This window comes from Rosa rugosa, chromosome 2 (genome assembly GCF_958449725.1).
Source record: "Rosa rugosa chromosome 2, drRosRugo1.1, whole genome shotgun sequence".
Classification (NCBI taxonomy): Eukaryota; Viridiplantae; Streptophyta; class Magnoliopsida; order Rosales; family Rosaceae; genus Rosa; species Rosa rugosa.
In genome coordinates, this window is record NC_084821.1 from 8773381 (window position 1) to 8800100 (window position 26720).

Genomic DNA, 26720 nt, shown 5'->3' on the forward strand with positions numbered 1-26720 from the left:
AATTTGAAATAATAGGAACCGGGGGATTGGAGGTGACCAGTTATAAGGAGTAGGGAAGGTTTTGTCAATCAATGAATTTCTTGTTGCTGGGTATATCATTCTCAAGGATGGGGATATTTTGGAGAAATCAATGAGCTTAATTAGAAGTATTTAAAAATAAATATATTGCTGGGTTTACTTAGATTTTTGCTGGGTACATTTAGAAAGATCTGAAAAATAGAGAGAATTTCACAAATGATTACTCAACTATGACTCATTCGACACTTTGGTTACTCAATTTTCAAATATATCACTTTGATCACTCAACTATTACTCTGTCAATCACTTTGGTCATCGAAGAGGTATTTTGTCTTACTTTAATCACTTCTCGTATCCATTCCAATTCAAATTTCTCAGTTTTTCACAATTGGTTGATTGAAAATATCCTTGATATTGTAGAAAATAATTGTTTTTAATGAAAAAAATTAACGAAGTGACTAAACTGAATAACAGAGTTAAAGTTGAGTAACTAAAGTGGTATATTTATAAAGTGAGTGATCAAAGTGTCGAACAAGTAAAAGTTGAGTGACCATTTGTGATATTCTCCTCTAAAAATATATCAGCTCAGTTCCCGTTCATTAGATGCATGTGTTTATTGTAGCTGATAAGCTTGCTAGTTTTGTTATAGATCAGGGACCTCCCTCTGCTTGGTTTAATTGCCTTCCTCTATCTGTGTACCGAGCGTTCCATCTGGGATAGGAAGTAGGCAGGGGGTTTGTGTTGTAGTGTTTTTTCTTGTATAAAAATAAATAAATAAATAAAGCAGCAAACCACTAAAGTTTTTGTGATGTCGGTACTTGCTAGCATTATAGTTTAAAATATTTACTAGTGACAACCAACATCAACAAGCACCAGTGGTCTAGTGGTAGAATAGTACCCTGCCACGGTACAGACCCGGGTTCGATTCCCGGCTGGTGCATTTGTTTTTATCTGCTCTTTCTTTACTTTTTTTTTTCCTAATTGACATGTCACTCTCATTGTGGCCAATTTTAGTTTTTGTTCTTTACAAGAGATTTTTTTTTTTGGTTTTTCATTTTTCTCAGATTACGCTATCAAATCGATGGGTACAGCCTGCACCACATACACTACAAATTTTGAAATAATCATTCTGTTGACTATTTTTTTGTTTTTGCTTTTGGTGGTGCAATATATTGGAACCTGTCAATTTGGAATCAAATAGCTCCAAAATGAAAATGATAAACACATGTTTAACTAGTGTTTCTTCAAATATTTTTTGGTTTTCATGGTGAGCTTGCATTGTTGTTTAATCAATTCAGAAGCTAGTGTAGTTCTTTGTTAGTTCTCCTAATTAACAACAAAACATACACCATCCTCACCTGTCTGAGATAGTCCAAATTCATACTAGGTTCTTCAGATTTTTATTAGTAAAGTTTTGTTGGTATTATATGACTTGTATTGAGTCAACTGCATAAACTGTATTTTCATTTTGGGGATGAATCCTACTTCACCAGCTCAGTTGATAATGTTGAGGCTAATCTTAGATATGCTGATTAGAGGGAATATAAAGTCCACAAATCCCCCATTTTTTTTCTTTTGATATTTTCCTATTATTATTAACAAGGAGAGGATAAGAATAAGATAAGGGAAAGTGGGAGGGGACCCTTGTGAAAATGCATGAGGAAAGATGATTTGATAGGATGATTGATTGATCTGTCAATCCACTACTAAATATTTGGGACTTGGGAGGATGAGATAGTTGCACTTAGTGGATGAACCCACATACCCCAGTCTATATGCAACAAGCATCAATAATTTTGGTTGTATTAAATATTTAAATTGACTAATCACCTATCCTTTCCACTTTTTTTCTTTCTTTTAATTAACACATTTATGTAGGCAGATGTTAGATGTTTTAGGAGTGTTTTGTTGCTCTGGCGATGTGAAAAGCATTTCCCAATAATCTAAAATATGTTGGTAATGTACGTTTGCCTGGAAATTTTTTATTAGTAGTCATTTTCTAAATACTCTTTTAAAAAATATGTCAGAATCATCTATCATATGGTAGATTTAATAAGATAGATAATCGTGGTACTAGTCAGTATTGAGTTTGCGATAAGGATGAATTGATTTTTTCCACATTTAGTAAACATGATCCCTTAAAAAGTCACGTTATAAATGGTGAAATATGCGTTGGAGAAATTGAATAATTTATTCCTACAAATAAAACTTAATTTCCTTAGTGTGTACTTTAAACTACATTTTTTTAACTTGACGCCTCTTGAAGAAGTAACTATGATGTACGAAACCTGCTGCATGAAAAAAAAAAATGCCTCGAAGCTTTCTTGAGTTTGTTCTTTCATTGTATATTCACAAACTAAATAGATTTTTCTATTAGCGTGGATGTAAAAGTGAAATACACTCTTAGTAATTTGGTGTCTCTCCAAGGATGGTGTTCACAATGCATGTATGTATCAATACATCAACTAGATATATAGACTTGTTTCATGTATTAGTAGAGCAGTTTAACTTAATTCCGAGCTAATCTATGACTGTATGAATTATGAAGTTAATCCACTACTACATGAAGTTAATTTACATTTAATATACCAAACGTACATTGTTTTTTTTTCTTTTCTTAAAAAACCGTTTTGATGTGCTTTCTTAAAAAAGCCGCTAGTAGTCGACCAATAACAGTGTTCTTGTGCTTCTAACAAAACCCCGTCACGCAAAAACTCGTCAGAGTTCTTACAAACGCTCACAAGTTCTGATAATACAAGAAGACTTTGTCCAAATGAACTCCTGGGACATATGGGATTCCCAAGCAAGCTCACAAGTCATAATCAAACAACAAAACCTGTATTTATGGTACGTGTACAATAGTAAAACCGAAATCCCCAAAAACCCACCAAACCAAAGCCAAAAACTTTACCTACGCAATCCACCACGGGTAGCAGCTCCATCAAGGGTTTGGTGGGGTGTGTGTGTTTGGTGGGGTAGCAGCTCCATCAAGGGTTTTGTGTGTGTGTGTGTGTTTGGTGGGGTGGTAAGGCTTTGGTCTCTTATATGAGAGGTCAAGAGTTCGAGCCCCATCCAGGGTGGGAGTGGGGTGGGGTTTAAAAAAAAAAAAAAAAAAAAAAATCCACCACGGGTAGCAGCTCCTCCTCCGTCACGTAGGGACCGCCCTCCCATCACCTCCGTCCCCCCCTCTCTATTTAAGTTTAACTCGGGTCCTCACTTTGTCCTCAACTCCAAAGCCAAACAACAACTACAAGTCTTCCACAACCTCAATTTTCAATTACTTGGATTCCTCTTCTTCAGTTTTCATCAACATTAACAATGTCCAGCCACAGATTCTTCAAGTTCCGTACCGTTGTGGTTCTCTTGAATTCCCCAAACCACCCTCACTTGGATTCCCCTAGTTTAAAAACCCAAAATGGTTGCTGAGGATCTCGAGTGGGCACCACGCGCTGTTGTAGTGGGAATAATGGGTTGGATTATGCTCCGGATTGACCACTCTAGCCTCTTCTGGCTCTTATTTGGTCTCTTCTCCTACGAAAACCACGAGGGAAAGCCTCGGATTTGATTTTCCTCCATACCCTTTTCATTTTGCTACACACTACTTTGCCGCTATATATTCCCTCTTCGTTTTCCTTGTTATATTTGTTTTGAGGCAATTCGTCGAAACATGTTGAGTGCACAAAACTCTGGCTATGTGGAGATGGATCCTACTGGTCGCTATGGTCGGGTATGCATGTTGCTTATACTTGTTTCATTTCATTCATGGATTCATTCTCTGCAATTAGCTTGCTTTTTTCGTTTTAGAAGATGATTGGAGTTGGAGAAAGCTAACCCAGTTGCCAGAAGTTATGGTTTTCATGAATTCATGGTGATTTAGTTCTTTGTTGTATTAAAGTTTCATGCTTTATTGTTGTTGAACTGTTTAAAGAAATGGGTTTTGAAAACTAGCTCAAACCCACCATGGAAGTGATCATCGTCACCGCTTTGGAAGCAGGTCCTTGACTTTGTCCCAGTTGGGATTTTTATATGTATATGTATGTATGTGTGTATGTACGTATACGGACAGTATATTTTTGTATACATACAAACAAAATATGTTTGGGCAACAAAAGTTGACGAGTTTAGATTTAGATATTAGAGGATCCAAGAGATTGTTTGTAACGGGTGAGTTACGGCCTATTCCACCATTAAAGTAGTATATTTGTGTAGGATTACTTGTCGGCTGGGAGGTCCTTCACCTTTATGCCTTAACAATTGGCCATTAGAAAGAACATTAATTTAATACAAGATGCCAGATTTTTCTCTTTATAGTATATATGATTCCATTTGCTCTGAGCTCTCTGGAATTTGATTAATGGTGCTTTTGGAAAGTTAACCAAACTGAGGAACAGATTATCATTGTTTAGTAAAAGAAAAAGGCTTTGCTTGGCTTATCTGAGAACCTTGCTGCTATATTTATCTATATTTTCAATTGGATTGAATGATTGTAAAGTTATAATGGAGGGTAGTTATATTAAGCTATTCTGCCATAGATTAGTAATCTTAACTAAGCTAAGCATTTTCCTGATATTTATTGCAACAATCAGTTGCTTATTCATGAGAGGAGTCGGCGGACATGTTTGCTATAATTTCTTGTGCGGACTTGAAAAAAATTAAAATTGCCAGATTCGTTTTAGAACATTATGTAAGCGATCAAGACTAATTAACTATATATTTGTAAAATTAGCGAGTACAATTTAGGCATTCATCTGTTTTTACAAAGCCATTGTCGTAGGATGTAATGATCAAGAGACTTGTTACTATCTTAGTTAATTGATGGGTCAATTGGTTGGTTCTGCTTCATATATAAGTAATTTTTTTTTTTTTTTTTTGTCATTAATAGTTTGAAGAAGTTCTTGGTAAAGGAGCAATGAAAACAGTGTACAAGGCAATTGATGAGCTTCTTGGGATGGAGGTGGCATGGAATCAGGTGAAGTTCAGTGAAGTGCTTCGCTCACCAGAGGATTTGCAACGGCTCTATTCAGAGGTCCACCTCCTCAGCACCCTCAGTCATGACTCCATTATTCGGTTCTACACCTCGTGGATCAATGTTGATCACAAAACTTTTAACTTCATTACCGAAATGTTCACTTCAGGGACACTAAGAGAGTAATTTTCTTTCCCACTCTAATATTGCCAACTCCTTTAGACTGTTAACTTGCACATCCTTGGGGCTAGGCCAAGCATAGCCAAAAGGAGAACATGGCAATAGACCCCAACTGTAGTCTCTGCCCTTTCAAAAGTCATCTTCATTAAAATTTAGGGTCATCAGGACTAAATAATCAGCAGAATCCTGTTTATACATGATTAAGAACTGTGACTGATATCTGAATACACAGTGTTGTTGTTGTTGTTTTATTTTTTAATTTTTTTTTTTTTCTGAATGTTTTCTAAATTTTTATTTTTGAAATGATTAGTTATAATAAGTTGAAAAGTGATTCCAAATTCAATTCGATTCGTTGTTTGCAAAAGTATAAATAACTTACTGTATCTTCCATCTTGCAGGTATAGAAAGAAATACCCCTGGATAGACATCCGAGCCATTAAGAACTGGGCACGCCAGATCCTTCAGGGTCTTGTTTATTTGCATGGAAATGATCCTCCAGTAATTCATAGAGATCTCAAGTGTGACAACATCTTTGTCAATGGACATCTTGGGCAAGTCAAAATTGGTGATTTAGGGCTTGCAGCAATTCTCCGTGGTTCCCAATGTGCTCATAGTGTTATAGGTACTCCTTTATCGATCATTAACACATAAATGCTGGTATACTTATTTCCTCTATTTATAAGTAGATTCTCTTCATTCTTTTAGGCACTCCAGAGTTCATGGCACCAGAGCTATATGAGGAAGATTACACTGAACTAGTTGATGTCTATTCATTTGGCATGTGTGTTTTAGAGATGCTTACGTCTGAATACCCATATGGTGAATGTGTCAACCCTGCACAAATCTACAAGAAAGTGACATCGGTAAGGTGAAGTTTTGATATCATGATTAATAGATATCAATGAAGAAGAACCTTACCCCCTGCCACTGTATTTGTTCAGGGGAAGCTTCCAGGAGCATTCTACCGGATTCAAGACTTTAAAGCACAAGGATTTGTTGCAAAATGCTTAGTAAATGCTTCCGAGAGATTATCGGCAAAAGAATTATTGCTCGATCCATTTCTCGAGTGCAATAAAGTTGAACCATTGCTATTGGGAAAGTTCAGACATCCAAAGCCATTTTTAAATGCCAAAGAAATAGAGAAACTGCAATTGCGTGATGATCCAACCAGGACTCACATGACAATCACGGGAAAGTTGAATCCTGAAGATGATACCATCTTTCTTAGAGTTCAGAGTGCTGATAAGGATGGTACTCTTCTAACTTTCTTTTGATATTGTCATAGTTCAAGCAAAATATCAAGAGATTCAAATGAGAACGTTTCTCTTATTGTTTTTTCATGCAGGTTCCCACAGGAACATATATTTTCCTTTTGACATATTAAATGACACTCCAATTGATGTTGCAACCGAAATGGTGAAGGAACTGGAGATCATTGCTTGGGAGCCATTTGAAATTGCGAAGATGATTGAAGGGGAGATATCTGCTCTAGTACCAGATTGGAAGACTGAAGCATACCATACATTTAATTATCAAGATGATGATGATGGTTCTCATTATCCCTTTCATTCTTTCTCCTCCTGCTCTTCGTCTCAGTCATCATTCTCAGGCTTGATGTGTTCTCACAGGATTAATGGAATGACAAATGGTTGTGATCACCTCCAAGGTATGCCTAATATAATCTAAAGTTAATTTGGCTGTAACTTCCCTCTATTAATTTTGGTTAAGATCTTTCCAAGACCAACGCTGCCGTCATTATCACATTCTAGTCTTGCGGTAGTTAGAAGATTTTTGTTTATGTTATCTCTTTGAAATCCATTGGAGATCAATTGCTTTAGTTGTAACCATGTTCCATTGCCTATAACCATCCCTGATGAAGATAGGGTTTCATCTGAAGTCTCTAGCACCATGTCAAGACATTTTACTGACTTAACTTCAACCTTAAATCACATCATCATTTCTTGATTGCTTCATGGAAATTTCGACAGTCATTCAACCCATAGTAACCTACATAGGCCAGCACGAATGGATTGCCTTCCAGCCCAGGCTGATTTTGGGGGTAAATAAAGTGTATGTTCAACCCCTGTCTAAGTCACCTTTGGGCTTCGAAAGTGGCCCGTGGTAAGACCAATTGCAGTACAACATTATTATGGGTGGAAGAGAGTAGGGCAACCACTGTCATGTCGTGATGCAATCCTATCATTTATTTCTATAGGACTGGGCTACATTTTCCTGCTAGAATTATAACATGATTAAAGCTAGCCTATCTTATCATTTTGAATCATAAGTTTCAATTGCAATGTTGTTCTGTTGCAGATGATTTATTTGATGAGATCAGTTCTCAAAGTTCTTCACAGTCAGGAATGTATTCCAATGTACATTTCATCTCTGGCAATGAGCACGAGTACAATTTGAGCCCTGCAGGAGGAGACAAACACCCCATATCAAAATGTCACAAGTCCACCAGGTTTTGTCCTGAAGAAAACCACTATGCTGGGAAGTCTTTGGCTAAATGCAAAGGTTTACTAGCATCGGGTTCAATGGATAAAAGGACCATGGATAGCTGTACTTTGATGAGGAATAGGTCACTAGTAGACGTACGAAGTCAATTACTACACCGGTCTTTGGTGGAAGAAGTGAACAGGAGGCGTTTGTTTAAGACAGTTGGAGCTGTGGAAAACATCGGATTTCAAGCACCTTGTGAGGTTTCAACGAAGCTGTCGAAGCCATCATCAGGGGCTGCATCTAATGCACGTTCCACAAGAAACGGATAATTTACATTCCTGATGAATAGTAAAGTGAGTGAGAGTGCTGCTTTTACAAATGGACCCAAATGTGGAGAACCATGTCGACCACTACCAGAATCCGGTCATTTACATATTGTAAAGAAATATAGTTTCAATTGATTGTAATTATGCTTAGGCCAAAAGAGCAAACGATTGTAATTATGCCTAGTTAATGTTTTTATCAGAATAAATAACTGGCCGTGGTGGTTTAGTTCTTGATTGCCCCTGATCTCTTTTAGTGCTTGCCATAAAATGAGGGACTAATTGCATTTTGCATCCATCAAGTCTAGGGTTTTCATAGTGCAGATTATTGTTGAAATAATCCCAACTCATTGAAACGAAATAAAACGGAGAGAAATTTTCTCAGACGGCCTTCGAGCTTTTCGGAGTGACCTTGGAGGAAACCTTAGGGTTTCGTTCATTGGCAGCGGCGAATTCACATTCCCCAGACCAAGCACCGGCGAGGCTCCAGCGAGAGGGCAGCGAGGTGAAGGGCACGGCGATGGTGCAAGCACGGTGAGAGTTGCAGTCGGTGACGGAGGCGGTGTTTGATCACAATGGAGTTTTGATTCAGAGCAACCTCGTCTGGGTGCTAAAGGTCGGTCTTGTAGATCGGTGGTGGCTTCAGGAGGCGGCTTAAAGAGGATTTGGGGAGGGACCTGTGCTTCTCGAAGGTGGTTGGCGGCGGCTCTGAGGCGGAGTCTTGGGTCTGAAGTCAGGTCGTAGAGGAGACAGCGGAGCACTTTTCAAGTTCGGGCTTGGTCGGGAGTCTCTTCTTAATCACAACGATGGTGGAGAGCCGAGGCCGCCCGCCGGAAAAGTGACGGAGCGCTACCCCTAGTGGCTCCATTTAGGGTTTAGGCCAATAGGCCTTAGTCGAGCTGGGCTATAGCCTTGTAGCCTAGCTACAGCCCAGCTGGGCTAACCCTTTCTTTTTTCCTTCTTTCTTTTGGGCATGGCTTTGATTTGGGTTGTTGGAGAGTGGCAAATCCTTTAGTTTTTTGTTGCTTTGAAGAGTGGCGATGTACACCAATGAAAGTCTTAGGCATCAACGCTCGTCAAACCGGTTGCTCTAATTTATGATTAGATAGGAGTAGGAGTAGGAGTATTTTTACTTTCTGCATTTTCTTTGTTAGCTTGTTTTATTTTTGTTTTTTAGTAGTTCTGCTCTCTGCAGGCTATTTGTGCATCGAGATGTAATTTGAGGAATTTAAATTCCTCTAACTTGACCGAGTGAGGTCGTTGATATTATTAATGGAACCTGATTCTGTTTCCTCAAAAAAAAAAAATCCGAACTCATTGAAACGAAACATTTTACCCCCTAATTTGAATGTTTTAGCTCATGTTAGACGATCTGCCAATCAGGTGGCCCATCTACTTGCACAATTAGCTAGAAATATAGATAGTCTGTCGTTATTTTTAGCGGAAGCTCCTCAGGCCCCGTTTGGTTGACCGGGAAAAAAAATTGTACTAATTTTCCTTTCAAGGATGGAATGGAATATATTGATTTAGCATTTCTATTTGTGGTGTTTGGAAGGATTCAAGACTTGAGATTAGAAAATGGTTTGAGATAATTAATTTGTTAATGATTTTCCAATAATGCCAAATCGAATTAAATATGGAAGATTAAAATGGAATGAGTGGAGATAAGAATTATTAATTGACCAGATTTTATGAAGGGCTAAACAAGTAAATTTTCAATTCCATTGAGTGAAGGAATTGAAATACCACACCCTGAGGCCCCGTTTGGTTAGCTGGAATGTCAAAATTGGAAAATGATTTATTTTCCTTTCCAGACGGATATGGAATGGAATATGATTTGGTATTTCCATGTGAGTGTTTGGAATATTACTAGAAATTAAATTTTGGAATTAATTTTTCATTTCTATTGTAGTGTTTGGTAAGTCATAAGAATGAAATATAGAATTATAATTTTCAATAACGCCCTTTTACTAATTAAAGTACATCAATTTATAAGGAATATTGGTGGGGAATATAAATTTTTAGAGGGATAATTAATGTAATTTTGCCTTTGACAGTGGGAAATGGAAATAGAATACCACCCATGACTAGGTAATTCTATTCAGGCTTTATGAGGGAGTCAATTTCCAGTCAAATCTTATTTTTTATTTCCTTTCTAATCTTTAATTACAACCAAACAGCACATCTGAATGGAAAATGAAATTAATTCTCATTCCATACCATGATTTCCTGCCATCTAAACGGGGCCTGATAGTATTTCTATTCCGCCTCTTTTATGGAATTGAACTCCGGTCAACCCATTTATTTTACTTTCCTTTCCAGACTTATGACTTAACCAAACATGACAATTTAATAGAACGAAAAACTATTTTACATTTCAGATTTGATTTCTTAGCTAACAAACGGGACCTCAGGGTGTGGTGGAAACTATTCATTTTGATTGTATTGGTGTTTAAGCATCTATGAATTTAATTAATTCCCCTAAAAAAAAAATTTGAGTGTTTTTTTTTTTGAATAAAGGCTGTTGCGACTGCCCTCAAGCGTTGATTAATGAAACTGTCGAATACAAGAGGAGGGGGACATAAAGTATGAACCCCTGATTACAATAAGCATCTAGAGTATGTCCCGAAATGATATCAGGAATAACAAGCACCAACTACCAAAGAGTGCTCTAATGGCTACTCCATTTACTTTGACGTAGCGGTGACATAATGGAAAGATAACTCGATATGTAACCCGATTACAATGTAACATAATTATCAATTGCACAGTTTTCCTACTATGTTGCCGTCGGAAGATAAATATGGCAACACTAGTTTCACCCTGCCACTAGGAGGCTGCGACAATTTGACAAAGCAAGGAACTCGCCGCCTACCTAAAGCAGACACGTTACTGCAACTAGGAGGATGCGACTATTTGCCAATGCAAGGAACTCGCCATCTATCTAGAGAAGACAAGGCACACAAGGTGCATAGACCGACACAAAGCCCACCATGTCCTACATTTTTTTAAAACAAGGCGGAGACTTATTACCGACAAAATAACAACTGTAAAAAAACAACTCGAAACCAAACAACTAGAAATAAAAGGCCTGTAGCAAGGCCGTAAAGCAAAGGCCTAGCCCAACCACCACTTTCCTCAAGGACACAGCGCTGCAGCCCACCACACATGTTGCCAACTCACCGTCGTCACCACGCTACCTCCTTGCAGCACTACGACGCTGCGCTGCATTCCTACGCCTCCGCACCGCCGCACCACGTAGCAGACCACCAAAACCCTACTACTGTCCGAGACCTGATCCCACAACGAGCCAGACCTTTCCGGCTTCAACATTGCCATGAGATCCCAGCTACTGCACAGATCGATAACAACAGTGACGCCATCACTCGCCGCTGCTCCTCGTCTGCTCTTGCCCAAGATCCAGGAAGAATAGATCGAAATTGATATGCCCATTCCGAGATTGAGCCACCATGCTCCAACCCTGTACTACACCTCTGCCATAGAACCATGCTGCGAACCTGGACCATCATTCTCTCCCAGACCGGAACGTAGCGGCGGGAGTGCCGACAGCGTTAGGCCGGGAGAGATAGCACGAACAACCTATGTTCTCTTTTCTCTCCGCACGCGGGGCGCGTTCTAAAACTATTCGACTTTTTTATATTTGAGTGCTTTAGCAAAGCTACTTTTGTTTTTTTTTTGTTACAAGCTACTTTTGTTTCTTTGAAGATGAAATGAATATGTTTTAAACAATAAGGTGCAATGTGAAAACAACTTATATTCGGATGATTTGTAAAACACCATTTACTTAGACTTGTCAAATGATCAAATCCAAACCCGTCTATTAAAAACGGATCCGAACCGAATTCAGATCAAAATTCAATTCATTAACATGTCTACCTTTACTTAAGGGACTGGTTACACTTTGCATTCTTAAAAGGCAAAATGATCTTTTAATGAGAGGCACCCAGCTAGGGTAGTACCTCTGCCATTTTCAAAAAAAGCAAAATGATCTTCACATTGCATCATAAAGATCATCAATTCAAAATCAATCAATCAATCAAATGACATGACATGACAAGTTAGCAAGTTTGCATATATATCGGAATTCAGAGCACAAATATATGGGTGGATATAACTGGTTAGGTGTTTGATGTGAGGCTGTATGATATGTCCATGTCTGTACATTAGAAGATGTTTGTCTTCTCACTCGTGTGCGCATTTATCGAATGCGAAATTCCAGACTAGTTAAATTATTATTGGCCTTTCAAAGGAAAGGTAGCTGCTTCTGGGAAAAATCCTTTGATGAATGTTTTGCTAATTAGGGAAATCTATAGGCTCTAGTCTGGTTGATATTAAACATCGAAAAGAGTCGATGACCGAGATTCGTGGGATGCACATTTCCTTGTGGGGTTAGATGAATTGAATTGGATTTGATCGACCGTGTCCCTTTCTTTTATTGGAGAAATGACCCGGCCAATGCATGACTGTCACAAAATTACCACTTCCAGATCCTCCAATGATGAGTAGGTAGGTGGAAAATAAGGCCACATGCCATTCCAATGAGTAGTTATTATGAGAGGAAACATGGGAGCGCAATCATTTTTACTGAGGCAGAATGCTTGAGATCATATTGCATCATTACCTCAAGATGTAGCGGTAGATCAATTTCGAATTTCGTGGACTCTCCTAATTCGACTTGTTTTGTTGCATCAATGGACTTAAAGAAAATCCTTCATTACTGATATGAGTGCATGTTACACTTATGTTGAAGGATTTTCTTTAAGTCCTTTGATTTAAGGAAGTTTCATTAAATCAATGACTTAAAGGAGGATACAAATTAAGCCATAACCATCATTCTTGTGTCGAAGAGTAGTTAGAAAATCATGATCAATGGAAGTGGTTTTGGGGTTGTCATGCTTCGATTCATAAGAAAACTATGTATGCTGAACTTAATTTTCGTCCTTGGCCTCATATGCCAAGTACATTGTTCATCCTAATCAGAATGGAATTTGGAAGCATATGAAATATTAGTCTTACTTTCAAAGATGATTTTTTTTTTTTTTTTTAATATGAGATTTATTACACAAATTCAGTCAAAATCTATACAAAAAGACAGAACACAGCAAAAACACATTAAAAACAAATTAAAAAAAGGAGAAAAAGAGAAACTAGAGTACTAGACTACTAGCAAAAGATCAGCTCAAAAACATGTAAAGTCACTGTACGTAGAACACCCTCTCAAGTCTCAAGTCTTCAGCAACATAGCAGCATAAGGTGAAAAATGCTGCAGCAGCAAAAGAAGAGAGATAAGCAGCAGCAGTGAAAGATGAAAAATGCAGCAGCAGCAGTGAAAGATGAAAAATGCAGCAGCAGCACTCAAATAATTAATAAGGTCACCCAAATGCAGAAGTAACCCAGCAAAGAACAGCTTGCAGCAAACCAAAGAGGAAAAATCAAATATTCTTTGCATTGTCGGGAGGAATCAGTAAGTTAGAAATCAATAAGACATCAAGCACCACAACAACCATTAAACAAACCGATATTCTGGTAGACCACAGACGTTACGTCCATTAGCATCCATTGCATTAGAGTGGCAAGAATCCCACCAGTGCAATCTCACACAAGAATTGATCATGTTCCTTTGCAGACTGATGTAGTCCTTATGATTCCAAACTCCCTCATGTTATAGAATCTGGTGGCCAATTTGGATTTCTTTTCATTTAAGGTTTGTTTATTTCAGTAATCTACTCATCTATACCTACTATAGAACCGTAAAATCCCACATCATAAAAGATAGTTTTGCTGAAAACCATTTCATGTTAGTGTGGCTCGCTGCAAAAGGTGAATGAGAATAGAAAGTCTCACGACGGAAAGATAGTTTTGCTAACCTATTTAGATCATGGGATAACTTAGCTTAAACAATAAGCAGCCGTAGCTTTTTAAAATTATATTTTACCACTTTCTATAAGCAGTAATTTAATAGTGTAATTTTTTAATTAAACTTCATTATAAAATTCCACCAAATACCTTTTGCTACTTAATTAACTTATAAGTCAAACAGCTTTCTACACTTAAGTTTATGCCAAACTGGGACTTGGTATATTAAGATGTATAATCATTGTCAATTAATCTTTAGTGAAACATGGGTGGTCCAGTATAAGCAAATTTTTGTCACACCTCAAAAATCAACCTCTCAACCTGCTATGATTCTATGAACTATAAAACTCACTGTTATATTTGGGTGCAATAAGTGGTCCTCTTCAGCCCTCTATAAACAGTGGAGTGGCCCAAAACTAGGAAAAGTTAGATGGTGGTACCCTAACACTAGATGATCATCTCCAAACCTCGAAAATGAGTCCTTTTACCATTTCCCATATAAAGCTACGTAAATCCCAGAGTGCTAGCACAAAGTTGCAACTCAATGAGGCGTAACCATAGGGATGTGGTAAGGGAATAATATTGAGTATCTCATGGAGCCATGTTGCATTGTCAAACTATTAATGTGATCAAACTATGACGAATATCTACTCCAAGTTTACAGTATGTTACTTTGTTTTTGTTATGCATTATTGGCAAAATTGTAAAAGGGTTTAGGTTCGAATCCTCCATTTCTGATAGTTGATAGTCTAAATGAGACTGCACGTGACAGTCTTTGGTATTGATACACATCATTGGCCTAGTTTTGAATAGTTTAAACTTCTGAGATACTTGTATTTCAATAATATAATGGTTATGTAAGTACAAGATTTTGTATATGTTATTTGTTGGCATTCCCATACAAAGCTAGTGAAGTACATCATGACAATTCATCACTGAAGAAGCTGGCCGGAAAAGGGCCTAATACTGATCTCAAATACGTTACAGGTAAATGCATCTCATGAGTCAGCATATGCATTGGGATTGCAACCTGTGTTGCAATCCTTGAGTCAGTCCTAGGTTTTAGAAAGTTTGTTTTTGGAAAGTATCTTTCTATTCTTAAATTTTATTATGCAAAGATATTTTTCACCAGTTAAAATCGTCTCATTGAAGACCTAATTGATTTAGGTCTGTTTATTTTAACAAAAGATTTTTCCTAATAGGAATCAATTAGGGTTACACGCATTGATTGTGCACGATTCTTTTTCCTCCATATAATTCTGAAAATGTGGTCTAGGTTTAGAGAGCTTTTAGTTTGCATATCATATCAATTTGCATGTGATTGATGCATATATTGTGGGTCTAAACTCTCCAATTCAAATAGTGTTTAAGGAAAGGACTTTAGGAAATCTTATCTGCATTTAGAATTTTTTTGAATACATATCAGATAAAAGATTGTGATTACATATTGTTTTGAAAAACCTTTCCATGTTTATCTCAATCGGTGTTTAATGTGATTGGAAAGAGGGGGAGTCTTTATCCTCTATAAAAGGTTTTGAAAACTGCTTTACGATGTAGAGTTTTCTGATTGAGAATTTTAATTGTGCTGCATAGTCTGCACTACCTGTTTTACAAAACTCTCATTGTTTGTTTGATTGATTGATCATATTGCTTGTTCACTGCATTAATCACTTGCATATGTGATTGAGATCAGTGAGGCTTCAAGGCAAGACTGAATCTGAAAGCGTGTCCAGATTTCTTCATCTATACAGATTGCTTTGTAGTTGTTTAGAATAGGTCTTTTACAGTTGTGAGCAAGTTAGCATTGTTGCTAGTCAATGTGGTTGAGTTGAATACCACTACTTGTGATCTGTAACAACCTTGATTTATATTGGATTTGATTCTCGTGTTGGCTACGTTAAAAGCCACGCAGTGAAGTTTCCTCAGTGGAGAGGTTTACACTGCTTCAACAATTCTTGTGTTCTTTTATTTGTGTTGTTGCTTGTTTGAATAACTATCATTACTCAAACTCTATCAATTTTGTTCCATCTGGTAATTACAGGTTAGATAAGTAGTTGTTTGAATATATGAACCCAATTCCGAGTTTTTTACACTTGTTATGGGATGCACCTTATACACTCAGAGAGTAGAAAAAAAAATGTTTCATTGATCTATTATATTAGATTGATCTTAAAAGCTTAAGCTTTTGAAGCACAATAGTTGTCTAACACAATATCAAATTCTTGTTTGGAGAAAGTCCAGAGTTGAGTCCTCTATTTCAATTCTATATATCCGTGTAGAGATTGTAGTACAGAAGAAAGATGTTAATTTTGCTTACATTTTAGATGAAAGTTACTAGTTTTAGTATATATCATTGGTTCATTATACGGCTTAAGCTTAATTTCAGGACTAACAAAAATAACAAAAATACAAGGGGTGTGGCAATTGTCAGTTTACTAATTACTTTGTTTACCTCACATTCTCTTCTCGTCCTACACATATTTTTTTAATTTCATGATTATTTTGTTCACCCATTTACACTACCCAAAATACCCTTTTCTAGTTTGGAGTTTAACTCGAATTCTTTTTCTATTTTTCTTCCTCCACGTCCCTCTCAATTGTTTTTGGCTTCCTCCTTGTCTCTCCCAGTCAATCTCATGAAGTTTTAGTCAATCAGTTCACCAGGTTTAACGACGAATTGAATGAAAATATTAAGAATGAAGTTTAAGTTCGTATTCTGTAGTGGGTAGTAATAAAAAAAATAATTGTTATTTTTAATAGGGTTTTTGTCCATTTATCCTATTTCTAGGGATTTTTTTCCTACTTACCCCATTAAGTTTTTTTAATTCCCCCTTACCCAAAACACTCTATGGAAGTCTTCCTTAATACCCCATTAAGTTTTTTTTTTTGTTTTTTTGTTTTTTTTTTTAATACCATTTTACCCTCACCCATTTGTTACTTAAAGAGAGAGAGAGAGAGAGAGAGAGAAAATGGAAAAGAGAAACCATAGGAGACTTCGCCAGAGCCCGGTCACCGAATTCTGGCCAACTTTCGCCGGACTCCCGTCACCGGCCGCCGCCCACCAGACTTTTCTGAAACATCGTCGGAGGTCCCCAAAGAGGTCATCGGAGGTCCCCAAAGAGGTCGTCGGAGATTTCATAGGTCGCCGGAAAGGTTTATTGCTCTCAATAGACATCTATTGCCCCCCAATAGAACTTTCAGTAACCGGAATGAGAACTAATCTTCCTAAAATTAGACAAATAAAATTTTGATTAAAGAAAAAAATGAAGAGATTATATCAATTTAAAAACGTCTATTGCCCTCCAATAGACGTCTATTGCCCCCCAATAGACATTCAAAACTTTTTTTTTCTTTCCTTCTGTCCCATTACTTAAAAAAAAAAAAAAAATTCTGATTTGGGCACCCAGAAATTGATCTGGGTACCCATGTCCTCTTCTCCTTTCCGGTTGCAATCGAACTCGAACTCGGTAGTCAGAGTCGAACTCAGACCAGCAAGGCGTTGAAGACTGGGATTTCTTCGAGGTCGTGGAGCATGGATCAGCGACAACTGGGATCGAACGGCGGAGAGTAGGGCCCATGACTTCCGGCCTTGCATCGAGATCTGAGTTATCCACCGGCGAGGTAGCTCCGACCGGAGCTTCTTCGTCGTCTTCAGTCAAGCCGGTAGAGAGAGGGAGGAGAGAGAGAGAAGAAGAAGTTGGCGTCGGCGCCGACAGAGAGAGAGAAGAAGAAGGTGCCGACAGGGAAGAGAGAGAGCGCTGCCGGAGTGAAGAGAGAGAGGGAGGAGAGAGAGAATGCATCGTGTGACTGGAGAGAGGAATTGAGTGGTACGTGTAATTATTTAATTAGGATGAGGGTAAATTTGTCATTTCTCCTTAAGTTGGGTTAGTGAGAATAAAAATCTGTTGCTAGGGTAAGTGGGATAGTTTTGGCCAATTTTGGTGCTTTGGGTCAAGAACCATTTAATAAGATATTGTCTATTATTATACTTTTCTATTAAAATATTTTAGTATTTTAATAAATCAGAAACTTGTAGGGTGAACAAAGTAATTAGAAAGACGCACCCAAATACAAGCTCATAGGACAATATAATAGGGTTTTATCAATTCACGTCATTAAGTTTCATGAGCCTTAGACTACATGCAACCTTTCTTTTTGGAAAGTTCTATAGTACATATTTGTATGTCATACACACATTTACAAATATGACAACAAATTTGTGGTAATGTGAGTCCTATTTTGTGTAGTCTTAGGGTTTAATTAGGTTCTATTAATGGTAATTGCGCCACGTACAATCCTTGTTATAAGTTTTTAAATAAATTTGTCAATGTTGTAATTTTGTAATATTGGTTTAATTATAAGTAAATATTGTAAATGAATGAGGTAATTTTGTTCTTAATGTTGTAATTTTGATTCATATAAATTGTAATTTTTATTCAAATATATGTAAAATCAATGTATGATAAACGTCACAATATCATAGTTTGCCCCTGTTTTTATATATTCTTAGTGATATATTTCTTGTAAAAAGCAGACGTTTTCGTTCAAATTTTCTTCTTAACTTGTTGTGTTCTTATTAGAAAATTTCGCCATCAAGTCTACATGTTCCATTTTTCTTGTTCCGGTTTTGCTTATGTCCAAAACTATGTTGTAGTAAACGCAATGAAAACACATGGTTACCATTAGTGCAGTACATGGTTATCTGACAAAACTTTCCGCTGGCTTCTGTACCCCTCTACGTACAGGTTCTTATTTGTTGGCTTTACATTACTAGTTCATGGTCTAGTACTAAGTAGATTGGCTTCTTTCCAGAAACAAACTTGGGGGAACAAATGAACAATAGTCCTTTTTTAAAATTATACATACAAGAAACCAAAACAAAACAAGAAGAACAATTCTTAGATTCACTCGTAGGGTGAAAGCCCACCTCAGACAGAATACATGCTTATACAACTTGCATCTAATGCCATTTTCATGATGCTCAATTTTAGATTTTAGAATGTACAGACACTAGGGTTCAAATTCAGTACTAATTAATTTGTATTTCAGGGTTAGCTCAATCAATAAATTAACAGTGAAAATTCATAAAATCGGATCGAAACTTGATCAAAATTAATACTTCATTTACTCATAAGATGCATTTTTAAATGCCTAACAGAGCAGAGAAACAAGTCATGCAGTCTTTCAAAAGATATAAGAATAAGATGAACCTAGAATTGAGAAAAGAAAGTAGTCATCATAACTTAAAAAGATTATACAGATATATGCATTTAAATTTGATAACCTAAGAATCTGAGATTTTGATGTGAGCCATATCGAACCAGATTTGCTCGAAAGCCTTGACAATGAGATCATGGTATTCCCTTGAGTTGAGTGAAAGATAACAAGCAAGAAGGTCCTCCAAATCTTTGGATTCCTTGATGTTGTTCTCCACAATCATCTCCCTCATCGAGTCCTTGAAGTCCCTCTGTGGGTCAAATGAGGACTTCACAACTGCAAAGCTGTCCGAAATGCCTCTATTCTTTGACACACTCTTTCTAGCACCACAGGGCTGCTGAAGTTTCTTGCTTGCAAGTCTTGGAGAGTTTCCTCGAAGCCTTATGCCGGTTGGAGAAGCAGACGAGTTTCGAACGAAAAGAGTTGTGGTTTTTTGATCCTTCTGTGTCCTACCACTGCTTCTTTCTTCCTTGACTATCTTGACAGAAAGAGACCGGTGTCCTTTTGTTTCCTTCAATTTGGATGAAGTACTTTTCCTTAACTTGGTGGACTCAATGGCCTTATCATGATCATCAAACTTCATTGGCTTTGTCAAGATTCGAGGAAGCTCTAATTCTGAGATCATGTCAAACCCATCATGGACTTTCTTGGTTGAGCCTTCTTTTTTCATGTCAATGATAGTATCAGAAGTTGAAGAACTAACTCTGCAGTTAAAAGAGCCAAACTCAGAAGCACACAACTGGTCGCTTTCAAACTCGGATGGAATCAATTCATGAAAGTCATGAGTTTCAGGGGAATTTCTCTCACTTGAAGATGAGCCAAAGTAGTCTGGAGACTCAGGAATTGAGGCATGACAGCTACAATGGCCTGAGGAAACAGAGGAAGAGGTTACTTGTTTTTTAGGTGAAGGCTTGTAAACAGCTTTCCTTCTGCTTCTTTTGGTTGACGACCTTCTGGGTTGTTCTGGAAAATGTGCATCTGAGGCTTGGGGGTGTGTAGGTGAGTTGTAGAACTTTTCATCTCTGTTGGGTTGTTGTTCTGTTGTGATGTAGTAGGAGTATCTGGTTTGTGAAAGATGGGTTCTTTGTGGAGGAAATGTAGAGGTTGGTGGTTTTTTCTTGGGAGAAGTAGTGTTGTGTTTTCTGGTTTTGCTCATATCTTTGAGCTTGTAAAACCAGGCATTTGGTATCATATCTGACAATCTGAATCTGTAGTTACCCATCAATGGTGGCACATTGAGTATCTCAAACTCAGTCTCTCACTCTTATGAGTAGGCTAGGAGTGCAGAAACAGAGTTAAAAAGCTGAAAAGTTTTAGTCTATGGAAGGTTGGAGTTGGGTCCACTAGTATGAAAATTTAGTTCTTCATTATTATCACCAACATAAATAAGCAACATGAGGCTAATTAATACCTTTGTTTAGCATAATCTAGTTAGTCTAGTACTGCCAATTAATTTCTAGCCCAACTTCTGCATAGAGCGATCGGAATCTCTGCCGGCTCTGCATGTCTTGATTTACTCATTGTATGAGTTGTGGGATGGTTCGTGTGACTTGAGGTTTGTTTTCTTTTCGTTTTTAGTATATACCAACTTCAAGGTTGCTCAAATGTGCTAATCAAATAAAAACTTATGCTTAATTAGTACTTGAGCTCAATAGATTTTTCCTCTCTATTTCCTTCTTTTGTACTTTCTATTATCTTCTTTCATGTACTTTAATAGCTTAAAGGAAAAATGTCAAATGAGTTCCAATGGAATCAAATTTGCATAGTAAAGCTAGCTGTTCCAAGGGAACAATATTTTGTGATTGTTTGGTACCAACTTAAGCTTGAAGGCTTCCCATTTTGTTTCGTATAAATATTACATATGACATCGGATTAGCTGTGCCAGAACTAATGAAGCATATTAGAGCTCGAGTTATTTGATGCTTTATATGCTTTGTTGTCCCTTGAAGGATTTCAAAGCTCTTATCTTATGTGGATCCTCCTCCTGTTGTTTACCTAAAGCAGCTTACATTAATCATGATTTTTAGTAACAGCCAAGACCCATTTGTCTGCTAAGTGCTGTTTTTTCCCCCATAAATCCATGCTTTACAAATGATGATATTCCATGCCTTTTTCCAAGTGTCTTAATTTCTACAAGCCCCACCTGTTCTCGAGGCAAAGCTAGAAAAATCATCATTTGTCTACAAATTCATAGTTCATAATTCATAGATTAGGAATTCAATAACAAAACTCAGAGGTGGCAAATGACCCTTGAATTTGCCATACAACCACTATTAGACACACTTTTGTAACAGTATTATTATATAGAGCAAATTGTTCCCTTTGTTATTTTCTGTTTCATTTGTTTTACAGATACACATAACCGTGACAAATGAGAGATTAACATTGATTTATCAAAATATAGGAACTTATTAGATACCAATATCAGTATGTATATGAGAAAATATAAAGTTAAATAAAATCAAAATATATAAAACTGATAGATCACACTCTTACGGGGGTGTATTGTATTTAGATTTCTAAGGTGTTTTAAAGACTTTTTTGGACTTGAAAAATCTGTGGGTATTCAATTATGATTTAATAAGACTTTTAAAGAGTTTTTATAAGTATTAGGGTATTCAATTTGGATTTGTAAAGGGAGATTTTAATTCCATAAAAATCTGAAGGTATTCAAAAAATCTAGGAATTCTATCGAATTTAATCAATTTATAAAATAGTGGACTCTTGTGGATTGTAGAGCCTCAAGTATAAATACCAAAGCCCCAAACAAATCCAACGTCTCCACCAAAGATTTCCACAATATTCTTCGAAAAAAGAAGCTCGACGTCTAGGTACGTGAAACCTCTTTTCTAGGGTTTCTCTTCTCTCTCGTTTTTTCTTGAAATTTGGATCTCCTCTCTCTCGTTTCAATCCTTTTCTTTGCTCTTGAACGTACATATTGCCATTGTATGTATCTATTTTGATCATCTATGAATTCCACCATAGGCCCTAGTTTGACTTGAGTAGTATTCTTGTTGGTGTGAAAATAACCAGTTCTTGTTGCTGTGAAAGGATCAATTCTTACTACTGTGAAATTATCTATAAATGGTTTGAAATTATGTTGTGAAAATAATAAATTTTTGTTGCTATGAAAACATGTTTTACGTTCTTGTTGGCTGTTGCTGTGAAACCTACACTTCTCCTAACAACGACAATATATATGGCATTTGGGTGTGTTATATAACGTACCTTGGGTACGCTATATTTGTTTGCTAATTTTCTTTGCTCTAAATAATAAAGCCATGAATGGTTGCAATATGTGAGATTGTGTTTGCTAATTGGATGATACTCCTATGTATTCAAAAGAACTTATTCTAATAAGGGTATTTCAATTATTACGTACCACTGGTATAGTTTCGACAGTCATGACGACCACTTTTAAATGAGTTTCCTAGACTTTGTTAAACTCACTAGCTATATCGATGGTACATGCTTTAGAAGATCCAAAATACCTGCATTTAGTTCTTGGCAGCTTTGGTAACTTCCTCGTTAGAATAACTCCTAGCAGAAAGAACAGTGCCAATTAATAAACACAGAAATGAAAACAACTGACTTGACTCTCCAAGTCAGTTGTGAAAGTGAATAAATTTACTCCAACCACAGTTACCAGTACCACAGTTCTATATATGAATCTTGTCTTCCCACTTCACATTATATTTTAGATATTTGCAAAGGTAATGGCATGTGCAGATTTTTGCACGGCATCATAAGTGTGCAATACATACAAAGAACCATGTCTCATAGAAACAAGCCACAGTTTGCATTGTGTATTACAGGACCATGTCTCATGATCTAATCCCTTGGGAGCAATACATATAAAGAACCATGTCTCAAAACCAAAGCCTGCAACACGAGTTTTGAGAGATTTGAAGTTTAAACTTTTCTACTGAAAGAAACACAATCTCACATATTACAACCATGTTACAGAGAATTTCTAGAAGTAAATAGTTGAATAAGATTTAACTTTCCTATTCTCTATTCTATTATGATCTCCCTCGTACTGTTCTTGTTCCTGAATTATGTTATTCTATTCAATTATCACAAAAATCTGGTAACATGTGTCTCGTAGGAGAAACTTTCAGAACTTAACATTTTTGGCCTTCATAAATTGTTCGATGATTTTCTTATGCAATATTTAAAGATGCAGCAGTCTTTTTTTATTTGAACACATCACATTTTTACTTGATAATTGCTGCATTGCTTCTTGATAGTTGCTGCTTTGGTTTTTGCCACATTCATATGAAATTGCAAAACTATCTTGTTCTTTAGTGTAGTGAACCTGCATCATTAATCCAAACATAAATCAATACCATGTTATTGGTCTCACACCAGAACATAGAAATAGATGTGTAAATGCATTCATTAAAAGCACATATGATTTTTGATAGCATTATCAATGGGACCTCCGCAACAAGGAAAGGGCAAAGGAGCGAAAGAAGAGGGAAAGGATGTGGGAAATTATGACAAATGGAGTAATGAAGAGAGCAATGAGTTACTGCAAGTCTTGGTTGACGCTGCCAAACGTGGTTGGCGCGATCCTCAAAGTGGTTTGATAGACAAAAAAACAGTTGAGAGCAAAATACTTCCACCCTTTAAAGGGTATCTTGATGGCAAAACACTCAAAAGCTAAGACTACTGCATTTTACAGCTTTTACCCAACTCTGAAGACAGGTTCTTTATTGACCATCCATATTATATGACACAATTGTCATACAAATAGCTGTAATGCTTCCAAAGAAAGCAAAAGGAAGCTTTCCCAAAAACTTGAGCACAAATGCTAGTAGTGCAAATCTTCTCATCAAGATCTCGTAACCGATATTACCAAATCAATCAAACTTGTGTAACTAATATAAACAAGTCAGAAAAGTAATTAGAAAATAACAAACAGTATATATCAGCATTTTTCGAATGATCAAAACAAAACAAAACCAAGCAATAAAATAAGAGAAAGCATTAAGATCAAAGTCTAATTAACAATTCAATTCAATATTTATAGGAAGCACTTAAAGCATTTTCTGAACTCTCATTCCTTACTTAACAATTCAGTAAGGAATGTCATTCTCATTTCCTGAATTTGCTACTAACAACTCAACGATAAAGGCAAGCACATGACCATAAGAGCAATACGAAACGAACCTTAAAAATTGGTGGTGCAAGTTGTTTCACAAGATTCTCTACACGCTTTACATGATCCTCCTGCAAGAAATCAAAGTATTTTTCATCTTTCTGTTCTCAAACTCTACTGAGCTGCAATAAATATAGCCACAAATCAGGCTACACAACATTTCCGTCCTAGTGGTAAGTAAATCATGTAAGCCAAGTAGAACAAACCTGAATTTGCTGTATGCCTGTCAGATCCTTATAGAAATCACTCAGTAGATGATTGCAGGTTGGCCGCACATAAGTCTGGAAACATGGTTCCAGTTGGCCAGTCAACTCACAATCACATATGGAAACTCAATTATCTCTTGAGGATCCGGATTTCTATCCTTATCACATGCAGCCTCAAAGTCTATTACCACAAAATACCAAATCTTGGAACTGGAACTCGTTAGGCTAGCTTTGAGCAAACACATTGAATAGAACAAAATGAAATCGATTGTCGACAGGAAGCTGATAAAATTGGCTCTTAAAAGCATTCATCTGGCACTGTTGCAACTTTTGAGATTCAAAATGAGACTTTCCAAGTTACACAAATCGATTGTCGATGGAAAGCTGATAAAATTGGCTATCGAAGCGGAAGTGGGGACTTGCCAAGATACACAAAGCGATATGGTTTGCATGGATAAGGACCTTCACGGGTATCGTTTGCCTCATCTGAAACCGAAAGGGATTTCGATTTGGCCATTGCTAGGATCGAATTGGGAAGTTTTGCTTGGGAGCTCGGTGCCAGCTTTACTGGGTACACTACACTCTCTGCTCTGAGTGCTCTCACTTTCCACCTCTTGTCTCGATTTCCTTTTTTTTTTTTTTTTTTCATTCTTTTGGTCTTGGGCCAACAAAAAGACTCCATCAAAATCCATAAATTCTAGGGAAAATCGTCCAAACGGTGTCTGAACTTTTTCAGACTATTAATTTTCATACCTATACTTCAAAAAATATCAAAATGGTACCTGAGTGTCTGAATCCGACCCAATTTCCGTACCTAGCAACAGTAAAATCGTTAACAGAGTTAACTTTTGAAGGATATTTTCGTCATTTTACTATTCATCATCTCCATCCTCTTCTTCTCCTCCACTGAAACCATCACCAGCACCTCTCTTGCACATCAGGAAAAACAAGCTTCTAAACAAAAACAAAACTTGTTCATATTCAAAATTCATTGTAAGTCCAAATTCATACTTTTCATGGGCATCAACTCACCCAATCCCACCACCGACCCGAACCCGGCCTCCTCCGCCTCTCTCTCCCTCAACATTCGCCTGCTCTTCTCCACCGAGAACCCCAACAAGGTCGGAATCAAGTACGGCAAGTCCAGGTTCACTGTCATGTACCGCGGCATCCCTTTGGGCAAGGCCTCCGTCCCCGGCTTCTTCCAGCAGGCCCACAGCGTCAGGCAGGTCGTCGCCACCATCGCCGTCGATCGCGCCAATCTCATTCAGGCCGACGCCGCCTATTTAATCTGCGATGCCTCCCTCAACGACCGGGTCGAGCTCCGGGTCTTGGGTGACGTCGGCGCCAAGATCCGCGTTTCTCTGTAGAGCCTTACAGCTTCTTCGAACTGCTTTAATAGTTTGGACCAATCCAGCCTCAGAAGTGCTTTTAGCAGGATCATATGATGGTTGGGCTACCCAGAGAAAGATGGAGAGGTCGAGTACAGGAATCTTCTCTGTTAGCCTTAAGTTGTATCCGGGTAGATATGAGATCAAATTCATTGTTGATGGGGAATGGCGAATTGATCCCCAATGATGATAATTGTGTTTTTGTGAAAAAAAAAAAAAAAAATTTGCTTCAAGTTTTTCAGAATTTCTCTCTGCTTGTTCTGGACAGAGAGAGCATTGTGGTTTAGTTTCTGGGTCATGGTGATTTTTAGTGTTGTATGGAAACTGAAAAAGCATCTTTGAAAAGGTGGGGAGAAATGGTATTAAAGCTTTGAATTCGGGTCAAGAGAGGTGCTGGTGATGGTTTCGGTGGAGGAGAAGAAGAGGATGGAGATGATGAATAGTAAAATGACGAAAATATCCTTCAAAAGTTAACTCTGTTAACGATTTTACTGTTTCTAGGTACGGAAATTGGGTCGGGTTCAAACACTCAGGTACCATTTTGATATTTTTTGAAGTATAGGTATGAAAATTAATAGTCTGGAAAAGTTCAGACACCGTTTGGACGATTTTCCCTAAATTCTAGCAAAAAGTTTATACAAATCAGAAAAAGTCTATATGAATCTATTTATATAAAATCCTAACAAATTTTTAAAAATTTACAAATCTATCAAAAAGTCTTTACAAATCAATAAAACTCATAAAATCTATTAAAATCTATCACTTAAAAAAAATCCATTAAAATCCAACTACAATACATCCCCCTTAGCCATATGTTTTGTTTGCACAGTGTTATGATAACCGTGACTTTTAAAATTCTTCCACTGAAATTTGTATCAATACTTAAATTTTTATCTAATATACTTTTTTTTTAATAAATATAAACATACCCTG

The 26720-nt window shown here is 37.1% G+C and overlaps 2 protein-coding genes, 1 long non-coding RNA gene and 1 other non-coding gene across 6 annotated transcripts; 2 read left to right on the top strand and 2 right to left on the bottom strand.

Moving 5' to 3' along the window:
• The first annotated feature begins 887 nt into the window (after positions 1-887).
• TRNAG-GCC (transfer RNA glycine (anticodon GCC)) lies at positions 888-958 on the top strand. The gene has a single exon. It is a non-coding gene; the product is annotated as a tRNA-Gly (tRNA).
• Positions 959-3239: 2281 nt separating this feature from the next.
• LOC133731620 (probable serine/threonine-protein kinase WNK4) lies at positions 3240-8169 on the top strand. 2 transcript variants are annotated; one of them, XM_062158995.1, is made up of 7 exons: positions 3241-3745; positions 4901-5166; positions 5563-5786; positions 5870-6027; positions 6106-6415; positions 6510-6830; positions 7481-8169. In XM_062158995.1, the coding sequence occupies exons 1-7, from the start codon at positions 3686-3688 to the stop codon at positions 7936-7938; spliced, it is 1797 nt and encodes a 598-aa protein (XP_062014979.1). In that variant the 5' UTR covers positions 3241-3685; the 3' UTR covers positions 7939-8169. The 2 variants fall into 2 exon arrangements, with proteins under 2 accessions (XP_062014980.1, XP_062014979.1); XM_062158996.1 differs by lacking the exon at positions 4901-5166 and having other exon boundaries at positions 3240-3745.
• A 10777-nt stretch (positions 8170-18946) lies between these two features.
• Positions 18947-20615, bottom strand: LOC133733146 (transcription repressor OFP4-like). Its single transcript, XM_062160759.1, has one exon. It carries the CDS (start codon positions 20246-20248, stop codon positions 19094-19096), a length of 1155 nt encoding a protein of 384 aa, XP_062016743.1. The 5' UTR covers positions 20249-20615; the 3' UTR covers positions 18947-19093.
• Positions 20616-22803: 2188 nt separating this feature from the next.
• LOC133728110 (uncharacterized) lies at positions 22804-26244 on the bottom strand. Of its 2 annotated transcripts, none has more exons than XR_009855614.1 (4): positions 25429-26244; positions 24397-25350; positions 24202-24261; positions 22804-23344 (listed from the first exon to the last, which is right to left on the bottom strand). It is a non-coding gene; the product is annotated as an uncharacterized LOC133728110 (long non-coding RNA). The 2 variants fall into 2 exon arrangements; XR_009855615.1 differs by having other exon boundaries at positions 24397-25347; positions 25429-26243.
• Positions 26245-26720: the final 476 nt, after the last annotated feature.